The 18183-nt window shown below is 33.0% G+C and overlaps 1 protein-coding gene across 1 annotated transcript in view; it reads right to left on the bottom strand.

The window, feature by feature from the left end:
* Positions 1–4804: 4804 nt before the first annotated feature.
* The window catches only part of LOC106461178 (cytochrome P450 2J6-like), a 15611-nt gene continuing 2232 nt past the window's right edge, over positions 4805–18183 (bottom strand). The window contains exons 2-8 of the mRNA XM_013920973.2: positions 12706–12830; positions 12127–12233; positions 11550–11851; positions 9240–9361; positions 7599–7854; positions 6956–7143; positions 4805–6489 (exon numbers count right to left, since the gene is read on the bottom strand). Coding sequence (XP_013776427.1) covers positions 6311–6489; positions 6956–7143; positions 7599–7854; positions 9240–9361; positions 11550–11851; positions 12127–12233; positions 12706–12830 — 1279 coding nt within the window. The 3' untranslated portion in view covers positions 4805–6310. The remainder of the gene's footprint in view (positions 6490–6955; positions 7144–7598; positions 7855–9239; positions 9362–11549; positions 11852–12126; positions 12234–12705; positions 12831–18183) is intronic.

Here is an 18183-nt window from a genome sequence, read left to right as displayed (position 1 = left end):
ATACATACATTCACATACATATATATATATACACATACATTCACATACATATATATATATACACATACATTCACATACACACACACATATATATATATATATATATATACACATACATTCACATACACTATATATATATATATATATATACATACATTCACATACACATATATATATATATATACATACATTCACATACACATATATATATATATACATACATTCACATACACATATATATATATATATATACATACATTCACATACACATATATATATATACATATTTCATTGGATCTATATTTCCTTTCTGGTAATTCAATGACTTTGTAGAACCTTAGAGAATGAAATCCTACGTTCTGAGCACAACAATATTTCATCAGTGTAAAAAATCAAGAAATATATCTTAGGTTTTTAAGACCTTTTACCTATATGTTAAAAAGATTTTAAATGTTAAATTATATGAATGCCTAGCATAGCCTGGTTGTCAGGTGCTTAACTCGCAAACTATGAGTCGTGGGTTCGTATCTCCACAGTCGTTATAATGGGCAGTCAATCCCACATTTCGTTAGTAAAAGAGTAACCCAAGAGTTGGCGGTGAGTGATGTTGACTAACTTCCTTACCTCTAGGCTTTTACTGCTAAGTTAGGAAAGGCTACTGGAGAGGAAATGGGAGACAGTAGGTAAATCTGACTGAGAATCACCAATAATGCATCAGCGTCTAAGATGCCCTAACGATCGTAGCAGCGTCGGGACTCAAAAAATATAAATGTATGAAAACAACAAAACCTTTTTATGTTATTTTGTAAAGGTTTTTGTGATATAAAAGTGGCATAGCATTACTTTAACTCTTTTGTGTAATTATGTTGAATAGTTCCTTTCGTTTGATTTTAGAAATTCAGTTAAGTTCCTGAAATAAAGCGAAGCTTATTTTTAGTACAAAGCAAGCTATACAATGAACTATCTGTGCTCTGTCGACTTAAAACCCGGAATTATAGCGTTATAATTCCTTGAAGTTACTGTTGACTCACCGGTGGACATAAAGCGAAGTAAGAAAAATAAAGGATATGTGTCATACGTGTGTTCAATAACAGCAGATAAACTTGGTAGTTTTGCCATGAACAAAACAAACAAACAAAACTATATTTAACTGACAGAATAATTAGTTAATTAGTTGACTAAACGAAACTTCACAAAACTATGAAGTTCCGATACGTTCACTTATTATATTCTATCTGTATATCGGATCATTATTTGCTTGTTAAAAATAGTTCACTCAAAAACAAAAACAGATAAAAAATTACCAAATGTCGAATAAATCCAATGTGTTGAAGTACACTCTAGGTGAGTGTGACAGAGTCATCCATTTAAACTACTTTATAATCTTAACAAGGACCAGTGATAAACGAAACGTCTGTATGAAAAAGAGCTTGCTCTTTAATCAAGATAGTTGAACATATAAACTGTTACCTAAACTATAGCTGAAACGTTTTTAATTTTATAATTATATCAAAATACGCCAGATAGAACAGTTTCAGCGAAGTACGTAATCCTACTAATTTACACCTAAATCTTTAATGTGAAACCATGATAGACGTGGTATGGCCGAGTAATTAGCGTGCTCCAACTGTGAATCCTAGAACTAGCGGTAATTGACACGGTGCTGTAAAAACGTGCACATTGGGACCATGTGTGCGTGATGGTCAAATCCTGCAATTCGATCAGGCAGAAGTACCTCAAGAGTTGGTGGAGGGTACTGTTGAATAATGAAAATGTCATTACACTAATATATTTTATCTAAATATTGGATATTTTTTAATGTTAAGATTCAATGAACTTCTTACGAATTATTCCCGAAAGTACATGATCACAACTTAGTGGCTACGATATTTTAATATTGCTGAAAAAGCGAAAGAAACACAAGTATCTAAATACAATGTTCGTGTATCAAGGGGCTATAGCTATCCGATGCTAGTGTTCGGATTAAAATGTAGCATGCTCCTTGATTCTCTCTCTCTAGAATGTACTAGTTCCCTGCAACGAGATCATTTCTCCATAATATATCTATATTAGCAAATCGGAATTTAGATACTGTATAATTATGGCGTAATAATCAAAACGAAAAAAAAATCATACGTTCTTTTGTTTTTCCTTCTTTTAAGTGAGGCATTAGGATATATAATTTACCAATAACTTTCTTATGCAAGGGAACTAACAAAACTAACTTACAGTCTAAATAACCTAGACAAAACTGAACTGTCCCGATTGTAGATGCTGTTGGACAATGAGTAGACTTTCTCTGATTTCTGAAGAAATCCATTACTGTCACGGAGATTTATGGAAGAATGTTCTTTATATAAAGAAATTATTACCTCTTCTCACTCGTAATCAATATTTCTATGAATACACCCTTAAATTTTCTTAGCTCTGTTACCAGCAACAAAGTACTCCCTCAATATCTTGAGTGACTCATCTGCTGTTACGTCAAGACCATCTTGTTTAGTCATGCTATTGAGAGAGTTCCCATCAATATTAACCATATGATCCAAATTATAACCCAAATATATTACTTCGCATTTACTATAATTGTAAATCACCTTGCACTTACTATAATTATAGGCCGTTTGCTAGATATTTCTCCAAGTTACCAATTAATCCATATCATTCTATATTACTTGAACATTCTTAACGCAGATAGAAATACTCGGAAGGTTAACTAATTATTCTCCTATCAATATCATTAATGTAAATAATAATCCACACTCTTCCCATTATACAAATAACAAGCAAGTCCTTTTAAACAAGTCAACAGAATAGTCAGCTCTCTTTCACTGTAAAATATTTTCCAAAGCTCCTTTTCTCAAACTCTGAAATTTTCCCAGGCTCTTATTACCCCCTTTAAAAATTGAAGTATCATTAGCAATATACTGAAGCAGGACAAACTCGTCTCAGAATGTTACACAGATACTTGTATAGGTTTTTATGAGTTGGGAAGTTCTCTCTCATCTACGTATCATTTGGAAAAGCTATTTATGTAAGTCATCTATGAATTATGGGATACTGCACTAGAACCTTTATGTGATTTTTTAGTGTGGTACTATGTTATATTTTGTTTAGTCCTTGTCCTGTACAGATGTTTTTGGAAAGCCTCCTCTTTACCCCAGCAGACAGTCAACATCACTCTACTGCAATCTTGTGAATAAAGAAAACAATAAGCTTAGAAAATCACTCTCTTAGACCAAAAGCTTTCAGTGACAATGATGAGAGCTATGTCCACGTTTTTGCTTTATCCTTGGGACAAGGAATTTGTTATGCATTTGGGAAAATCCAGGTTACCGTTATGGACATCTAATAGCTACTCTCCATGGTATGGAGTATAGGGCGGCAGAGAAATGTCATTATGGCATTGGACAGCCTAAATGTCCTAAGACGTATTTGGATGATCACGGAGTTACTTCTGTGCTGCGTTTGACACTCCTACGCTTAACACCTTAGAGCTTGGATGCAATTTTCCCTCTAAGCTGCGGGCATACGCGGTGCATAGCAATCTGGTAGGTACTACGCATCGAAAATATCAAGTCACTCATAAATTATTCAGTTGGCAATAGTTTCGTGTGGAGGATACAAATCTACAGTTTGAACAATACAATGCCTGAACGTAAAGCAGGAGTAAAGGCGCCAACAGTTGCTAAAAAAAAAGGTACTGTTTACCTTTTAAAGAGGAATGGCTTTTGGAATTTATGGAAACCGAAACTGCCTATGGACAGAAAAGTAGTGCTTAGAGGAGTATTTAATCCGAGCAGTAGAAAGAAAAATCAGAGAGAACATTTGTTGGGTGTGAAGCAATTCGTTGACTGGGGCATAGATGTCAACAAATTCTACTGCATATCTGACCTTGGGGAAGATAAAGAAAACAATAGGTTACAAAATCAATGATGGAAGATCGGGACCGCAAAAGAATTTGGCCACTTACCTGGATTATTTAAAAAGATTGTATCAGGAGTAATTCTCTCGTAGATCATAAATGAGGAGATTCTCATTGACACGTTTATATAAGGGGTGTTGAGTAAATCCTTGTGGTATCACATGGGCCTTATAAAATTGGTAAGGGCAATCAACGTTTAAAAATGTACAATAATTTATTGTATAAAGTTAAAAGTAGAATATACAATTAAAAACTGTACATGTTTCTGTGGAAAAGGTTCCATCATCTTCAAGAGACCAGAAGAAACAGAGGACATTTCATTTATTATTTTAATGCCAGCATGTGCACGTGTATAATTTGCATATTATACGGTGCCATCTACAGAATAAATTTCCAAACATTCACTTCTGTGGCAACTGGGCCTAGACCTGTATTTAAAAGAATTTTTGTTTAACAATTTCTGGAGATTTCCTTATGTTTAATTCATTTTTTAGCTTAACTTCTTTAAGTATTTGAATTTTACCCCATTCAATTTTATGCAAAGAGTTTGCCACACATTTCGTCAAGACCAAATCACTAGTTCTTAATATTTCGACGGCGTTTTTGTGTTCGTTGGTTCGAAACTTCAAATTTCTGCTTGTTTGTCCGATATAATTCAAGCCACAACTGCAAGAGACTATATATATATATATACTCTGCATTTGTTCTTTATTTCGATTTTGTCTTTAATACCATTAATGATATTCATTAGTTTTAATTTAGAAGTAAATGCTAATGGACAAGTCGTATTTTAAAAGTTTTGCAAGTACAAATCAATATAGTTATCATAAGGTAAAGTTGTGTTGATAATCTTATATACATATACGTGCAAGAGCTGACTCTGAATTCTTTACAGTACGTTTTTATTTGAAACACATTGAACATCCCTATTTATATTTTTCTATTATTGAATTCATGATGTGTGTGATCATTTTATAAATTTCGACATTAAACTAATGGCTACGGTTCTACACAAAATAAATCAATTTTTATATTAACTGTATGACAGGTTTTTCATTACACACGGCATCTAATGTAGTGTTACAAAACAATTTAAACAAAATTATGTAGTGAATGAAGCAGTGATGCGTATAATAAGCAAGCATACAAACAACATTATTAAAGTAAAAAGTATCTTATTAATAATTCATGTTGCACTAACTTACATTAACAAAGTCCAATATTTAAAAGAAAAAAATCTGATCAATTAACATATTCGATTTCTGACGACCCTACAAGTTGATAAAATCAAACGAACGTTCGTCATCGAGATTACTAAAAATAGCTAAAGAACTCTGACTAATTTCAACTTAAAAAACTTGTTAACGACGAAATAAAAAATCTAGTATAAGAAATAACTTCGCCATCTTGTCAAACTGTTTCGTCAAAAAAAAAATGATTAAATAATCATATTTACCTTTAATCCATAACAGAAATTAAGTAATTACAACTTTTATGTTGTGAAGGCCTTTAAATCGGAAAATATTATGTCATTACCATTTCCCTTTGTCAAACTGGGTATCAGAACTGTAGAAATTCAACACATATTGTTTTTGTGACAAAAATAAAGTGACAACATCTCACTTTTATTAGATTGCTCTACAACTTAAACTAAAACTACAACTCTCACTGAAACAAAACTCTTTATTTTTTTTATTCACTCTGTTATAATGATCAATATTTCTTAGAGTAACGAAACCAGGATTAAAATTTAGATATAAGGATTATAACACACAGTGAAAGTACTGAAAATTAGAAATAGAACTAGTATACTATCAAAAAATCAGTAATTCTTGTGAAAGATTAAGAATTATTCACATAAATACATATTCGTTTTGTCTGGAGAATCAAAAGATAAATATTTATTTTATACTACAATACGTGGATGATATTTAAGTAGTACACACTTCTTAAGAAATATTCAAAAAGTGAACGAATTGTAGTTTGTTTGTTTTTTAATTTAATAATAATAGAAACTTTATTTTTTTACGTGACTTGAGTTGACTGCAAACAGTTCCGATGCAAATGATTAACGCAGTAAAACATCTAAGATAGTTAATTCCAAATCTGTGTAGTAGTACAACAATATTAATTTCTTTCAAAAATATGCTCTAACAAAGCTATAAATGTATCAGTAAAATTTGAAAACAAAATAGGCGACAATAACGACAAACACCATTCAAAATTATACTATGAAATTATAGGGTTAACTTATGTTAGTAGGGTATAATAATATTATCATCCAAAGCACTTATAAATCATTTCCAAGTAAAACTCCTAAATATACTTCAATTAATTTTATGACTACAAAGTGTTCTAAAATACAACTATTTAAAAAATCGACAACTACTGTCTGGGAAAAAAACAAAAATCGTTATGTTCCGGTTCCAAAGTTAGTTGAAAAGTAGCATCAAAGTTAGGCTTAACACCTTCTGGCAATGCAATTGTGAAACGTTGAAGTATTGAGGTAAAGTATAGAAACACTTCAACTTCAGCTAAAGTCTCTCCAAGACAATTACGTTTTCCTGTAACGTAAATAATTAAGTTATATTATAGTGTATAACGTAATACTTGTAAATAATACTACAAGATCATTAAGTTAAACCTGCGTTAAGTCCTAATTACAAATAGACATGTATGAATTAAGTTCTTATATTTATACGCATTGCTTTAAAATTAGTTGTAATTTCCATTACTAAAATTTTCATCTTACAAACAATAGTTTAGTTAGGCTAAACTATTTTAAAAATGCAAGTTATTTTCAACTTCAATTATTTTACACAAATTAATAGGAAGTTATATAATTTTCATAATTCGTGTTTCAACGGAAATAAAACCTAAGTTATATATTTCTAGAATACATGTTAGTATCTCTTCGTTTGCCTTATTTATACTCATTTTCTTAAATTAGATTGAAGTCTAGTCAAAACAAAACCAGTCAGTACATTATATTTATTGGTAACATCTCTAACATCTACCATATTTACTAACCTAACGAGAACGGTATATAATATTCTGGTTTCTCCACATAAGTTCCATCTTGGTTAAGAAATCGATCTGGACAAAATAACTCACGATCTTTCCAATAGGCTTTATCATGGTGGACAGCCCATATGTTTGTCATCACGTAAGTCCCTTCAGGGATATTGTACCCTTGCACAGTGGTATCTTCTAATGTGCTTTATGTATTAAAAAAAAACGAATATAGTTCCTTGTTATTTATTGTTCAACAATTAGGATTTTGTTTTATTTATTTGTTGTTAAGCACAAAGCGAAACAATAGGCTATCTGTATTGTGCCCACCGAGGATATCGAAGCACGACATTTAGCGTCGCAAGTTTTCACTCTTACCGCTGAGCCACCAGGGGGCCAACAACTGTTATTCAAAATAACAGATACAGAAAAATATGTTTATCTGTAAAAATTCACTAAATAGCTGTTACTCAGTGTACTGGAAATTGACAATGTACAAGTTAACGTGGTAAAACATTTTAGCTTGCTACGTTTCTTCTGGTTATATTAATATATAAAGTAGTTGGCTTGTGAAACAAACTAGACAATTAATGTTAAATACATGAAATAAGTTTCATGTTTTTGGTATATTTCTTCAGTACCAAAGGTAAATGATACTTACTATCTCAAAATACTGAGAGGCGCCACAGTTTGCCATCTATAAACCTCCATTAAAGCAGCCCGAGTAACCGGAAGATTGGTATGATCAGACCAAGAAGGAGGTCTTTCTCGTCCAATAACATTATCTATTTCTTTTTGAACACGTTCCTGAACATTCCTGTAAACTGCCATTGTCAGAAGTAGCCAGTGAACAGTTGCAAGAACAGTTCCACTTCCTGCACCGAACAGTGCCTGCACAGTTCCTACTAACGTTTCCACTAAAAGGAAAAAGAAGCAAAGCTCCATTGTACATACTTTCAATACACAAAAATGAATCTTATTTGGCATGTACAAACGTTTCGTAAAGTGAAGGAGTGAAACGCTAAATAAAACAATTTTGTTTCCTTAAATTAGAAAATAAGTTGATATAAACTTGCAAACAAGTTAAGGAAAGTTAGAAGTTATAAAAAAAAACATATTGCAGAAGTAAACATAGAACTTCCTGGAAGAATACTAAAATTATCGTACAAAAACCAACTTAGAAATTATACTGGGTTACAAAAACTTTTAATTTGTGTGCAACTGCTTTACATATTGGAATATTTGGTCTTTGTAAGTTGTACTTGAGTCTTCATACACTAATTGAAAATTTTAGTGTTACTGGCAGTAATGAATTATTCTAGTGAATTTGCCAAACACATTATATTCATTTTGAGTGTTAAAGAACAATGTAATACAATAAAAGGTAAGAATCTCTTTGTTGAATAATTTTGTGGGACTTTTATTACTAATGGTCAGCATGGCTCTGTGGCTTCGCGTTTTGGACACTTAGCTGTTTTGTCCTTGAATAAGACATGTTACCACACTTGTTCCAGTCTACCCAACTGTATGATGGTTACTTACTAGCTGTTAGTTACAGGTTAACCTGGGATAGACTGGCATTCTGTTCAGGAGGAACAGGGTCACCATTTTTGTCCAATCGTGCCATTAAAATCGGAATTCAAAAGCATACCAGCAGCAAATAAAGGGTAAGGATTTAATTATTTTGTTATCTAGACTGTGAGGCACACATTGCCAGGTAAATTCTACAGTTTAGATCATATTTCAAATTAACGTTATCTCGCACAGCGGATCTTGCTTAATGTTTATAGCAAAGTCAGGTTTCGTTTTTGTAAACTGATTTAATAAGGTTTAAATATGCACAAAATTGTATGTTTTCTCTTTCAAAAACCACAAATACACGTGAGCTTAGCATTATGTGTATGCCATGTGAACTACTGATGAGGTAAGTAATAATATCAAAAACCCTGATTTGGTTTGTTTATATCTTACAATTACGTGTGATATTGAGCATAGTAATTTATTTGTTGGCCTTAGTTATACCATTTTCGTGTAAAGGTCTTTTACGTGCCACCTAGTCAAATGTTTTTTTGAAAAATCCAGATACACACCCATACCTTCATTTAGATAATAAGTAATCTCCTCCAACAATGTCAAAAGATTACTTAAGACAAAATTTTCTCCTAGTGAAACCATGCTGACTATCCAACAACATTTATTACCGAGTTAAATTTGTTGCTGTCTAACATTTCTTTTGAGCATAATATAAACATAAATCTGTATAATGGTAAAAATATCTAAAGAGAACTTGAACATGACTTACTGTTAAAAGTTTCTGAAGTGTCGTTTTTGTTTTGGCGTTTCTTCATCTCCAACAAAAATGCATCAATGAAATCACGGATATTGTTTTCATCTAACGTTTCTTCGTGAGTTTTGATTTCGTCACTGAAATTCACAGAATGATGAAATTTTGTACTCAGAATTACACTTGTACACATTTCTTAAATATAGTATTATTTAAATTTTCTCAATATAGTAACAATAATATCAACATGATTTTAGACTTGCTAAACAATCCTAATCTATGTTTTTCATTTCACCATGTAATTAAAGTCCAGTCGTGCACTGTCTGCCAACCCTGCAGTGTTATTTCCATTGCAAAAAGGCTTCGTCGTAAAGCTGTCGTGTTAAAAGCACACCACTCCTCCCAGCTGTTTTCCATTATACATCTAGTGTACGAGGAAGAAGGTTTCCAAACACTCGTTTCAACAGTCTGATTACAAAGAAATCAATAGGATCTGGGTCAGGTGGCTTGGTTAGTATGTATTCATATGGAATAGCATGAATACTTGTTTTATTCTCCAGCTTCTCAAGGTATGTGACGGCTAAACAGTAGGTATCACTGAAAACCTTATCTTGGTGAACCTATACCCTATTAGATTTGTTTCCATACAAAGCCTGTATTTATGAATGGTACAAAGGATCCAGAGCACTGGTCTGATAGTAGAGAAGCAAAGTTCACCTTGATCTTTGTATCTACTCTCCTGATCCCTAATTTGCACTTAGCACAGTATCTAGTGATTTTTTATCTTACCTGTCCTGTAGCACTCTTTGAAATATTTTCATCCATTGAGCAGTAGAAAATGGTATGTGACTTGTTACAGTTACCAAGGTGCACAAACACTTCGTTGTGTGTCATCTCATACTGCCATTCTTCTATGGCTAGGTACCGTTCATACAGATTTCTATAGTTGGTTTTCCTCTCCTGGACATGTAATAGAAATGTACATTGATTATGTTCTGTACTGTTGCCTGGAGCAAATGGATGACTTTTGTCACTGACCTTTCTGCTTGTGGATTTGGATCTTTTTTCAAGATGCTACACTTTTCTTACCACGGTTTGGGTACAATTTGTTGCAGATCTCTTTCTGGATGGTCCTGATTCTCGAAGTTAATCCATATACCTTTGTTTTCTAATGCCATTATGTATAAGGGATATCCCCAATCTTGGAAGCTCTAAATCTCCAATCTCAATATATCTTTATGATCTGAGTGTATGAATAATTTGTGTCGGAAAAGGTTGCTCTTACATACCCTTTAATAAAAACGATTTATTTTCGGTGACATCGTACAACCTACAAAACACCAAACAATTTCAAAATTTAGTTCTGAAACATTTCGTTCCACTGCGACTTTATATCAGCTGAGATTGTCTTGTGGCTTGCTGATTTTCATATTGAAAACTGTTGTAATATAATGTCCTCAACCCTACGTATTATTAAAATAAGAACCAATATATCACACTCTAGTATTATCTGGTGTACATAAAGAGTATTCTTAGAACAATTTATTATGAACATAAAAACTGATACACTATTTGTTATTATTACATAGTTCTTGTGCATCTGTTTTTGTTTCAAAACTATTAAGATAAAAATAATCTTCACGAGCTAGAAATGGATGTCAAAGTATACTGTTAACTTCTCTCAGTTATCAGGTTCAACCTCCTTGTCATGCTGTTAGGAAATCTGTTAAATATTGATTAACTGGGGATTCGAGTATATGATTTTAATGTGCCTTTAAGTATGTTTGTACACACATTAAATTCTATTTTTCCTTCTTGCCACGAAAATGGAAGCCTATTGGCTCTCAAAACAGACTGCACAGTTTGAGTTAAAAACTGACTAGAATATGTAAATGGTCATGCAAAACTGTTTTGGACAATTGTTTGATTTGGTTTGAATTTCGTGCAAAGCTACACGAGGGCTATCTGCACTAGCCTCCCTGATTTAGTAGTGATAGACTAAATGAAAGGCAGTTAGTCAACACCACCCATCGCCAACTCTTGGGCTACTCTTTTACCAACGAATTGTGGGTTTGACCGTCACATTATAACGCCCCCACGGCTGAAAGGGCAAGCATGTTCGGTGACAGGGATTCGAACCTACAGATTGCGAATTCCCTAACCACCAGGCCATGCAGTTCTTGTATCCCACATAACTTTCCAGATAAATTGCTATTTTATTTTTAGATTATTGTTAATTTTTTCTTGCTCTTTTGATGCTCATTACAAATGTAAACCTTTGAGTGTTCTGACATATGTTTGTTTAAAAAAAGAACTAACTGAACTCACTTAATAAATTCCTGTAGTTTTTCAATACTTGTCAAGAATTTTTTGTAGATTCCAGGTCTCAACTTCAGCACGATGTGTTTTAACCATGGAAAGAAAGTGTATAGACTGAATTGCTGAAAAGATTCAAGGGCTTCTCGAAGTCGTTCATCAAGGAACTGTCTCTTTGGGTCGTTGTAGTCAAATCTTCTCCCGAATACAAGAGCAGAAATATTGTTGGACACACTGGGAACAAGCAGCCTACGTAGGTCCTCTGGCTTACCCTTACAGGCAGCTAATTGTTCCAGAATAACATTAACTTCTTCCTGAAAACAAATGCAAGCATTATTCATATATTCTTTGCTCTTCGCTGGTCTTTAGAAAGAAAATTAAGCGTAATTTTACCTAATAACTGATTACTATAAGGCTTTTGTGAAAAACGATTGACATGAATTTCACAAATACAAGAAAAAGCTTAGTTCAAGAACGTACTTAAAATGTTTTTAAATTATATTTGAAACAATAGTAATTAGCTTAGCTGTTGAATAAAGTAGTTAATTATACGAAACTTCCCCATGAAAGAGATGGCAATAAAGCAAACCTTGATATGATCTTCCATTTTTGTTTTTCCAAATCCAAGATCTCTTAATGCGTGTAGTGAGAAACGGCGTTGTTCTTTCCATGCAATGCCGTTGGAAACTGCCACACCTGAATTATAAACATAGCTGTTTCAGAATCAAATTGATTATTAGAAAAGAAATATTGTAAACATGACTTTTCCTCGACATGAACATGACCGTGTAGTAACCTCGCTGATCCAAAAGATAACCTGAAGTTTCGTTTGTTATTATGTGGTTAATGTTATGATATCACGGGGGTAGAACATGTTCATGAAACATTCAAAATATATGTCGTAAAACAAAAAATCTTCCAGTACAACCCATATCACGTGCATTAATATTTTTAATAATGTATCTGGAAATCACTTGTTATATCATAACCAGAACATAAAGTATTAAACTGGGCATGAAATATTGAATACACAGGTTCCAAGTAAATACATACGTTAACGTATTGATATTAACTCCATAATGAAATACTGGATGGTTAGTCTGATTCATTAATTTATAAACATACCTCTATTAAAACATAAAACACTTATTAAATAGTTGCCACTTACTAGTGATTTCTGAGGTACGGAATTGTATGTCTGGAGGACGTCCAAGGAAAGCATCCTTACTTAAAGCTTCTTTCACAGCTTTAAAGTCGTTAAGGACCACAACATATCTGCTGCCAAGACGAAGACTGTGTGAAAAAGTTTGTAAGGATGAAATTGTAAACGATTATTTACACGAAAAAAAAAAATGTGATAAAATAATTCTTATGATTTTGTATTAGAACAAAAATAAGTAAGACAAATTAGTTTTATTTCTTTCGCCAATCTTTTGAAATATATTTATTGTGCGAGATTTCTGCGATAGTCACAATTCTCACACAAGATCTTCGTTAACAGGCACATATATCTTTGTTTGTTTGCTTAAGAATTTCATACAAAGATACATAAGACTATATGAACATAGCTTTCCGTAATGTTGAATTGATAAAGCGATAACTGCAAAAATACAAAGCTGAATATTATACTGAGAAACTTTGTAAACACTGAATACTGAATCAAGACAGTATCTAAATTGATTCCTGATCAGCATTTCGACTACGATGTTCCCAGACTAAACTTTTGTAATGGTAATGGAGTCATGAGCCCAAGCACTTCATCTGAAATACTGAATCAAGACAGTATCTAAATTGATTCCTGATCAGCATTTCGACTACGATGTTCCCAGACTAAACTTTTGTAATGGTAATGGAGTCATGAGCCCAAGCACTTCATCTGAAATATTTGAGTCTCTAACTGTCCAATTTCCTTTAAACACCTAATCATTTATACTTCCTCTGTTACTATGCACTTCTTATAAAAACTCCAACACAAGGCATGCAGGAAGCACAAATTACTTGTGAATGACATCAAGATTGATAATTAGACAACCACACAAGACTTGACTCTTATATATATAGGAATACTTTATTGTGCTTATGGCATAAACAATGGTGGATCGGTTTCAATTTTTTACCAAATAATTCGAAAAAATTTAGTGCCCAAAATATTTTAACCCTATACATACCTGATTAACTCTACGTATTGTATGTGTAGAACATGAAGAGTTGGCTTAGCTAAACTTCTTTATCCCATGAACTGGTTATTTTTGCCAAATACATGTGACAATATTTACACTAGTACCAAAGAAGGACTTTATTTCGATGGGGAAATTCAACCTAAATACTATAATACAGCTAGAATTAAGCCATTAGTCATAAAGCTTATCTTAGATACGGCAGAATTTTTGAAACTTTAAATCACCAACAATAACGGAACGATAAATTAACAGGAATTATACACAGCCTTCATTTCTCACCTGACTTTCTTCGAACTCTCTTACCTGTTTAAATAATTTCAGCTCTCAGACCAGTTAGAGGATGGATATGTAGTGTAATAGAGCTTTCTTTTGCTTGATGTTTGGTTGCTAAGCATAAAGTTCACCACAGGTATCGAAATACGGTTTTTAGCTTTACAAGCCGTCAGACTTACCTCTGAGCTACTGGGGGGTAGCTAGTTACTCCACTTTTATTGGTGTGGCTCTCTAATGAGCTGTACAAGTCAATTTTTCATGGATAGAAATATAAACCACATCTTTTTTAAATACTAATCCGCAATTGGATGTTTCCGAGGCTAGAAATAAAAGATGATCACTGTTGAAATATTTTTTCTGTAATTGCAGAATGCTCAACATTGTGTTAGATTTTACAAAGTCGAGATTTGCATGGAATTTTGTGCAGGCACACATTATGAAACCTATACAGTAACCGCTTTTCTACCCAAGTAATGTGAATACAGGCCACCAGTATGTGTTGAAAAACGCTATCACTAGGGTTAATGGAGTTTTTGGAAGTAATATGGGTCTCTAGATCACACAGTACTTTCTATAATCTTATACCTTCACCATTTTACTTCGAAATATGTTGGTGAGCTACACAAAACGTACTACAAACTTGTGTTTGTCTAGTACATTTTGGCATAATACAGCAGATGATTTGGATCTTCGTGTTAAGTTATAGCTGATAGATCATTTGCAAGGTAATGTTCATCATTAATACCAAGTTACTTAGAATAGCGTTAATGTGTCGTTATATTTGCTACATCAGAAAAATTGCCTTAACTCTTCAGGTCAATGAATGATCATGATCTCTAACGTCTAATGTGACCTTGTTCGTGCAAAACTGACTATCATTCTGTGCAAAACTATGAGCCACGTTCAGGTTCTAGCCACAAAAATGACCAAACATCCTATCGACTGCTATATTATGCATCATTAATTTAAATCCTTTGCGAGACCGCGAGAAGCTAACAGTATTAGTCTTAATTACATCTTTTCTTTCTAGGTCTGCTTCTTAATAACGTGGTAATTGGATTATTCAATAATAAAGCACTGAATGATAACCGCAAAACACATTTATTCAGTCCTAAGTACCAGCAATGTGATTGCGTTAGCTACTTTTTCAATGGTGTCAAAGTATTTAGAGAAATTTCCTGTAAACGAACTTTATGCATAAAAAGTATTTTAAGTCATGCCTATACGTATGTTAAGGCATTGGTTTACTGCAGTGTTTACAATTTCCTATTGAAGTAAAACAGTAAGGATATCCTCATCCTCACAGAAATACCTTGCAAGCTTTAGCTTTGATCTTAAGATCAGTCTCAAACTTTAGATCATTTTAATTTGGTTTGAAATGTAGATCTTTGTCTAAAATTTCAATTTGAGGAGGTTCTTACCGAAACATTAGATGTTATCGTTTATTCCAGTTTAACCAACATGATGCAGATAGTTCATTATAAAAAATAACAACATCATTACCTATTATGGATGAAAGTCTAATTTTATTCACATGTTCAAATTATTTGGATCCCTCTTGAGCCACAAACGAGACTTTTAACTTTTTTTCATTATACCAGGTAGAATTAAAACGTCATTTTCAAAGTTTTTAACACCACAGAGATTAATTTACAATCAATTTTCATTATTAAACAATAACAACAGTCATTTCAACAATAATGTCACCATAAAAATGTTAACAATAATTTAATTGGTCTCGATTTATTCAGGGACTTGTTTCTATTTTCCAAAGATCCCCAGTGGTTCTGCAGTAAGTCTACAGACCTACAACGTTAAGAATCGGGCGTCGATACCCATAGTAAACATAGCACAGATAGCACATTGTGTAGTTTTGTGTTTAACAAGAATCAAACAAACTATTTACCTTAACACGTTCAAGCGGTCTTTAGATTTATGCAAATTTGAATTTTATGTTTGTAAAAGTGGATAAAAGGATAAAACAAATTAAAATTTGGCTACTAGCTTTTAAAAATTCTTAAGTACTTGCGCTCTAGGAAAGGGAAGGTTTATCGAATTATTTTTATTAATTCATGTTTATTAAACTTATTGTCAAACTAACTCTTATTACGGAATGGTACGAAAAGGAAACCAGATTTTTGAGTTAGATGAGGTTAGAGTCATGTCACATGTCATTAAAAAAACGTAACTTTTGTTTGTTTGTAGTTAAGCACAAAGCTACACAATGGGCTATCTGTGCTCTACCGACCATGTGTATCGAAACCCGGTTTCTAGCGTTGTAAATCCGCAGACATAACTTTTATTGTATACACATACACACAAATATATATATATCCGCTAGAACGGTTGTTAGTAGCCTAATGACTCCTTCGTAGGCTACTTTCTCACCTATTAAACTAGTAATGTAATTCTGATAAGTAAACAGTAGCTTGAACATGCATCTCAATATACCCAAAAGTGTCTTAGAAACAAAGAAAAGCTCATATAACTTTTGTTGTATTAACAGTTTTTGAAACAAAATTATATTTAAGTGAATGAAACTTTAGATGTTATTGTATTAATCACTAATAAGGTACTCATTGACAACTACTAAAGAAAACTCCATCTACTATCTCAAGAGCGACAAATCATGGATCATTTTCGTCTATTTGATATCTTTGTCTGAAAGTTCAGTTTGATCAGGTTCACAAAGAAGCTATAAATGCCATCATCTTTGCCATTTTAGCCAACGTCATTCATATTGACTATACAAATCAAAATGGATGTCAGCGTGAATCTTCAACTTACTATTAATTCTGAGAAATAGAACTGAATATATTTGTTCCATTCATTTTTACATATTCTATTCATTATGTCTATCATACCTAACATTTCGACGAGCTATAACGAATCATTGTCTTTTATTCATCTTCGATATAAAATAGAGAAATACTTTTTCTCGATATAGCATGTCTGCAGACTTATACTGCTAGAAATCGGGTTTCGATACCCGTGATGGGCAGAGCACAGATAGCCCCGTTGTGTAGCTTCGTGCTTAATGACAAACAACATCGATATAGCGTATTGCTTCTAGAATTTTGTAATTCTTTGTTCTAACATTCCAAAGTTTAAAATGAGAATATTTTATGTTTCTCGGACCGTATATATTCTTTTCCTCTTTATTTCGTAGTTCTAAATATTATAATAAAATATCCCCTCATGACTCACATAGGTCCCAATATACCGAACAAGCTCTTTCATTGTCAGCAATTGTTTCTACAGTTACCCGATAACAAACCCCGTTAGAACATGCACCCACTCGTAATCCCGCTAGCTTTTGAAAGGGGATACAGCCATATTTTCAAACACAGTGCCCCGGATCCCAAGAGGATCAAGGAATAAATCATCTGTTTCCAGATTCAGGTTCAGATACCTTGAAAACCTACTCCTAAACCTCATCATGCATGATTGACCTTCTGGGCGTGTTTTAGCCCCCAACCTTGATAAATTGGCTATCCCATATAGAAAAGTAACCCTCCTGAGCCTCCTGCAAAGTTTCTTTCTGCTAGCTCCAAAATTGTTGGAGACGTTCACAGATAAAATGACTAAAACACAACGTGAATTAATATAAGTTTTGTAAAAATAATAATATTAATTTCGATCACTTTCAAACACATATGTTTTTGCAGTTTATTTCGTTTGCATTTAAAATAATACGTTGATGGTTGAAAGAAACTTACCAGCTCCGTTTTTCTTCCGATATTTCAGCGTTTCGCTCTGAGAATGGTCTATTATTCGCGTCCTGTTATTGTTTGTTATAAGAGTAACGGCAAAATCCCACTTTTTATATAATGATTAATTATAATCACACTTCGCTAGCTAAAGGTGTTTACACCACATCAATTGTTAAACCACACTTTGTTCGAATTTCATGAAGACCACATTGCAAATGTTGATAACTAAATATTGGAGAGAAAGATAAGTAAACCTTTAAAGACATATAAAATATATTAGTTGCACTAAGAAAGTCAAGTTCTAGTTTATATTATTTGTTCACAGATATACGAACATTATCTTTAGTTAATGTTTGGGTTGTTTGTATTGTACCCCGGTGGGACAGCGATAAGTCTTCGAATTTACAACGCTAAACTCAGGTGTTCGATTCCCGTCGGTGGACACAGCAGATAGCCCGATGTTGGTTTGCTATGAGTTTG

Source organism: Limulus polyphemus, unplaced genomic scaffold, assembly GCF_000517525.1.
Source record: "Limulus polyphemus unplaced genomic scaffold, Limulus_polyphemus-2.1.2 Scaffold909, whole genome shotgun sequence".
NCBI classification, from domain to species: Eukaryota; Metazoa; Arthropoda; class Merostomata; order Xiphosura; family Limulidae; genus Limulus; species Limulus polyphemus.
The sequence above is the reverse complement of the archived record's forward strand: the minus strand, read 5'-3'. Positions and strand labels throughout refer to the sequence as shown.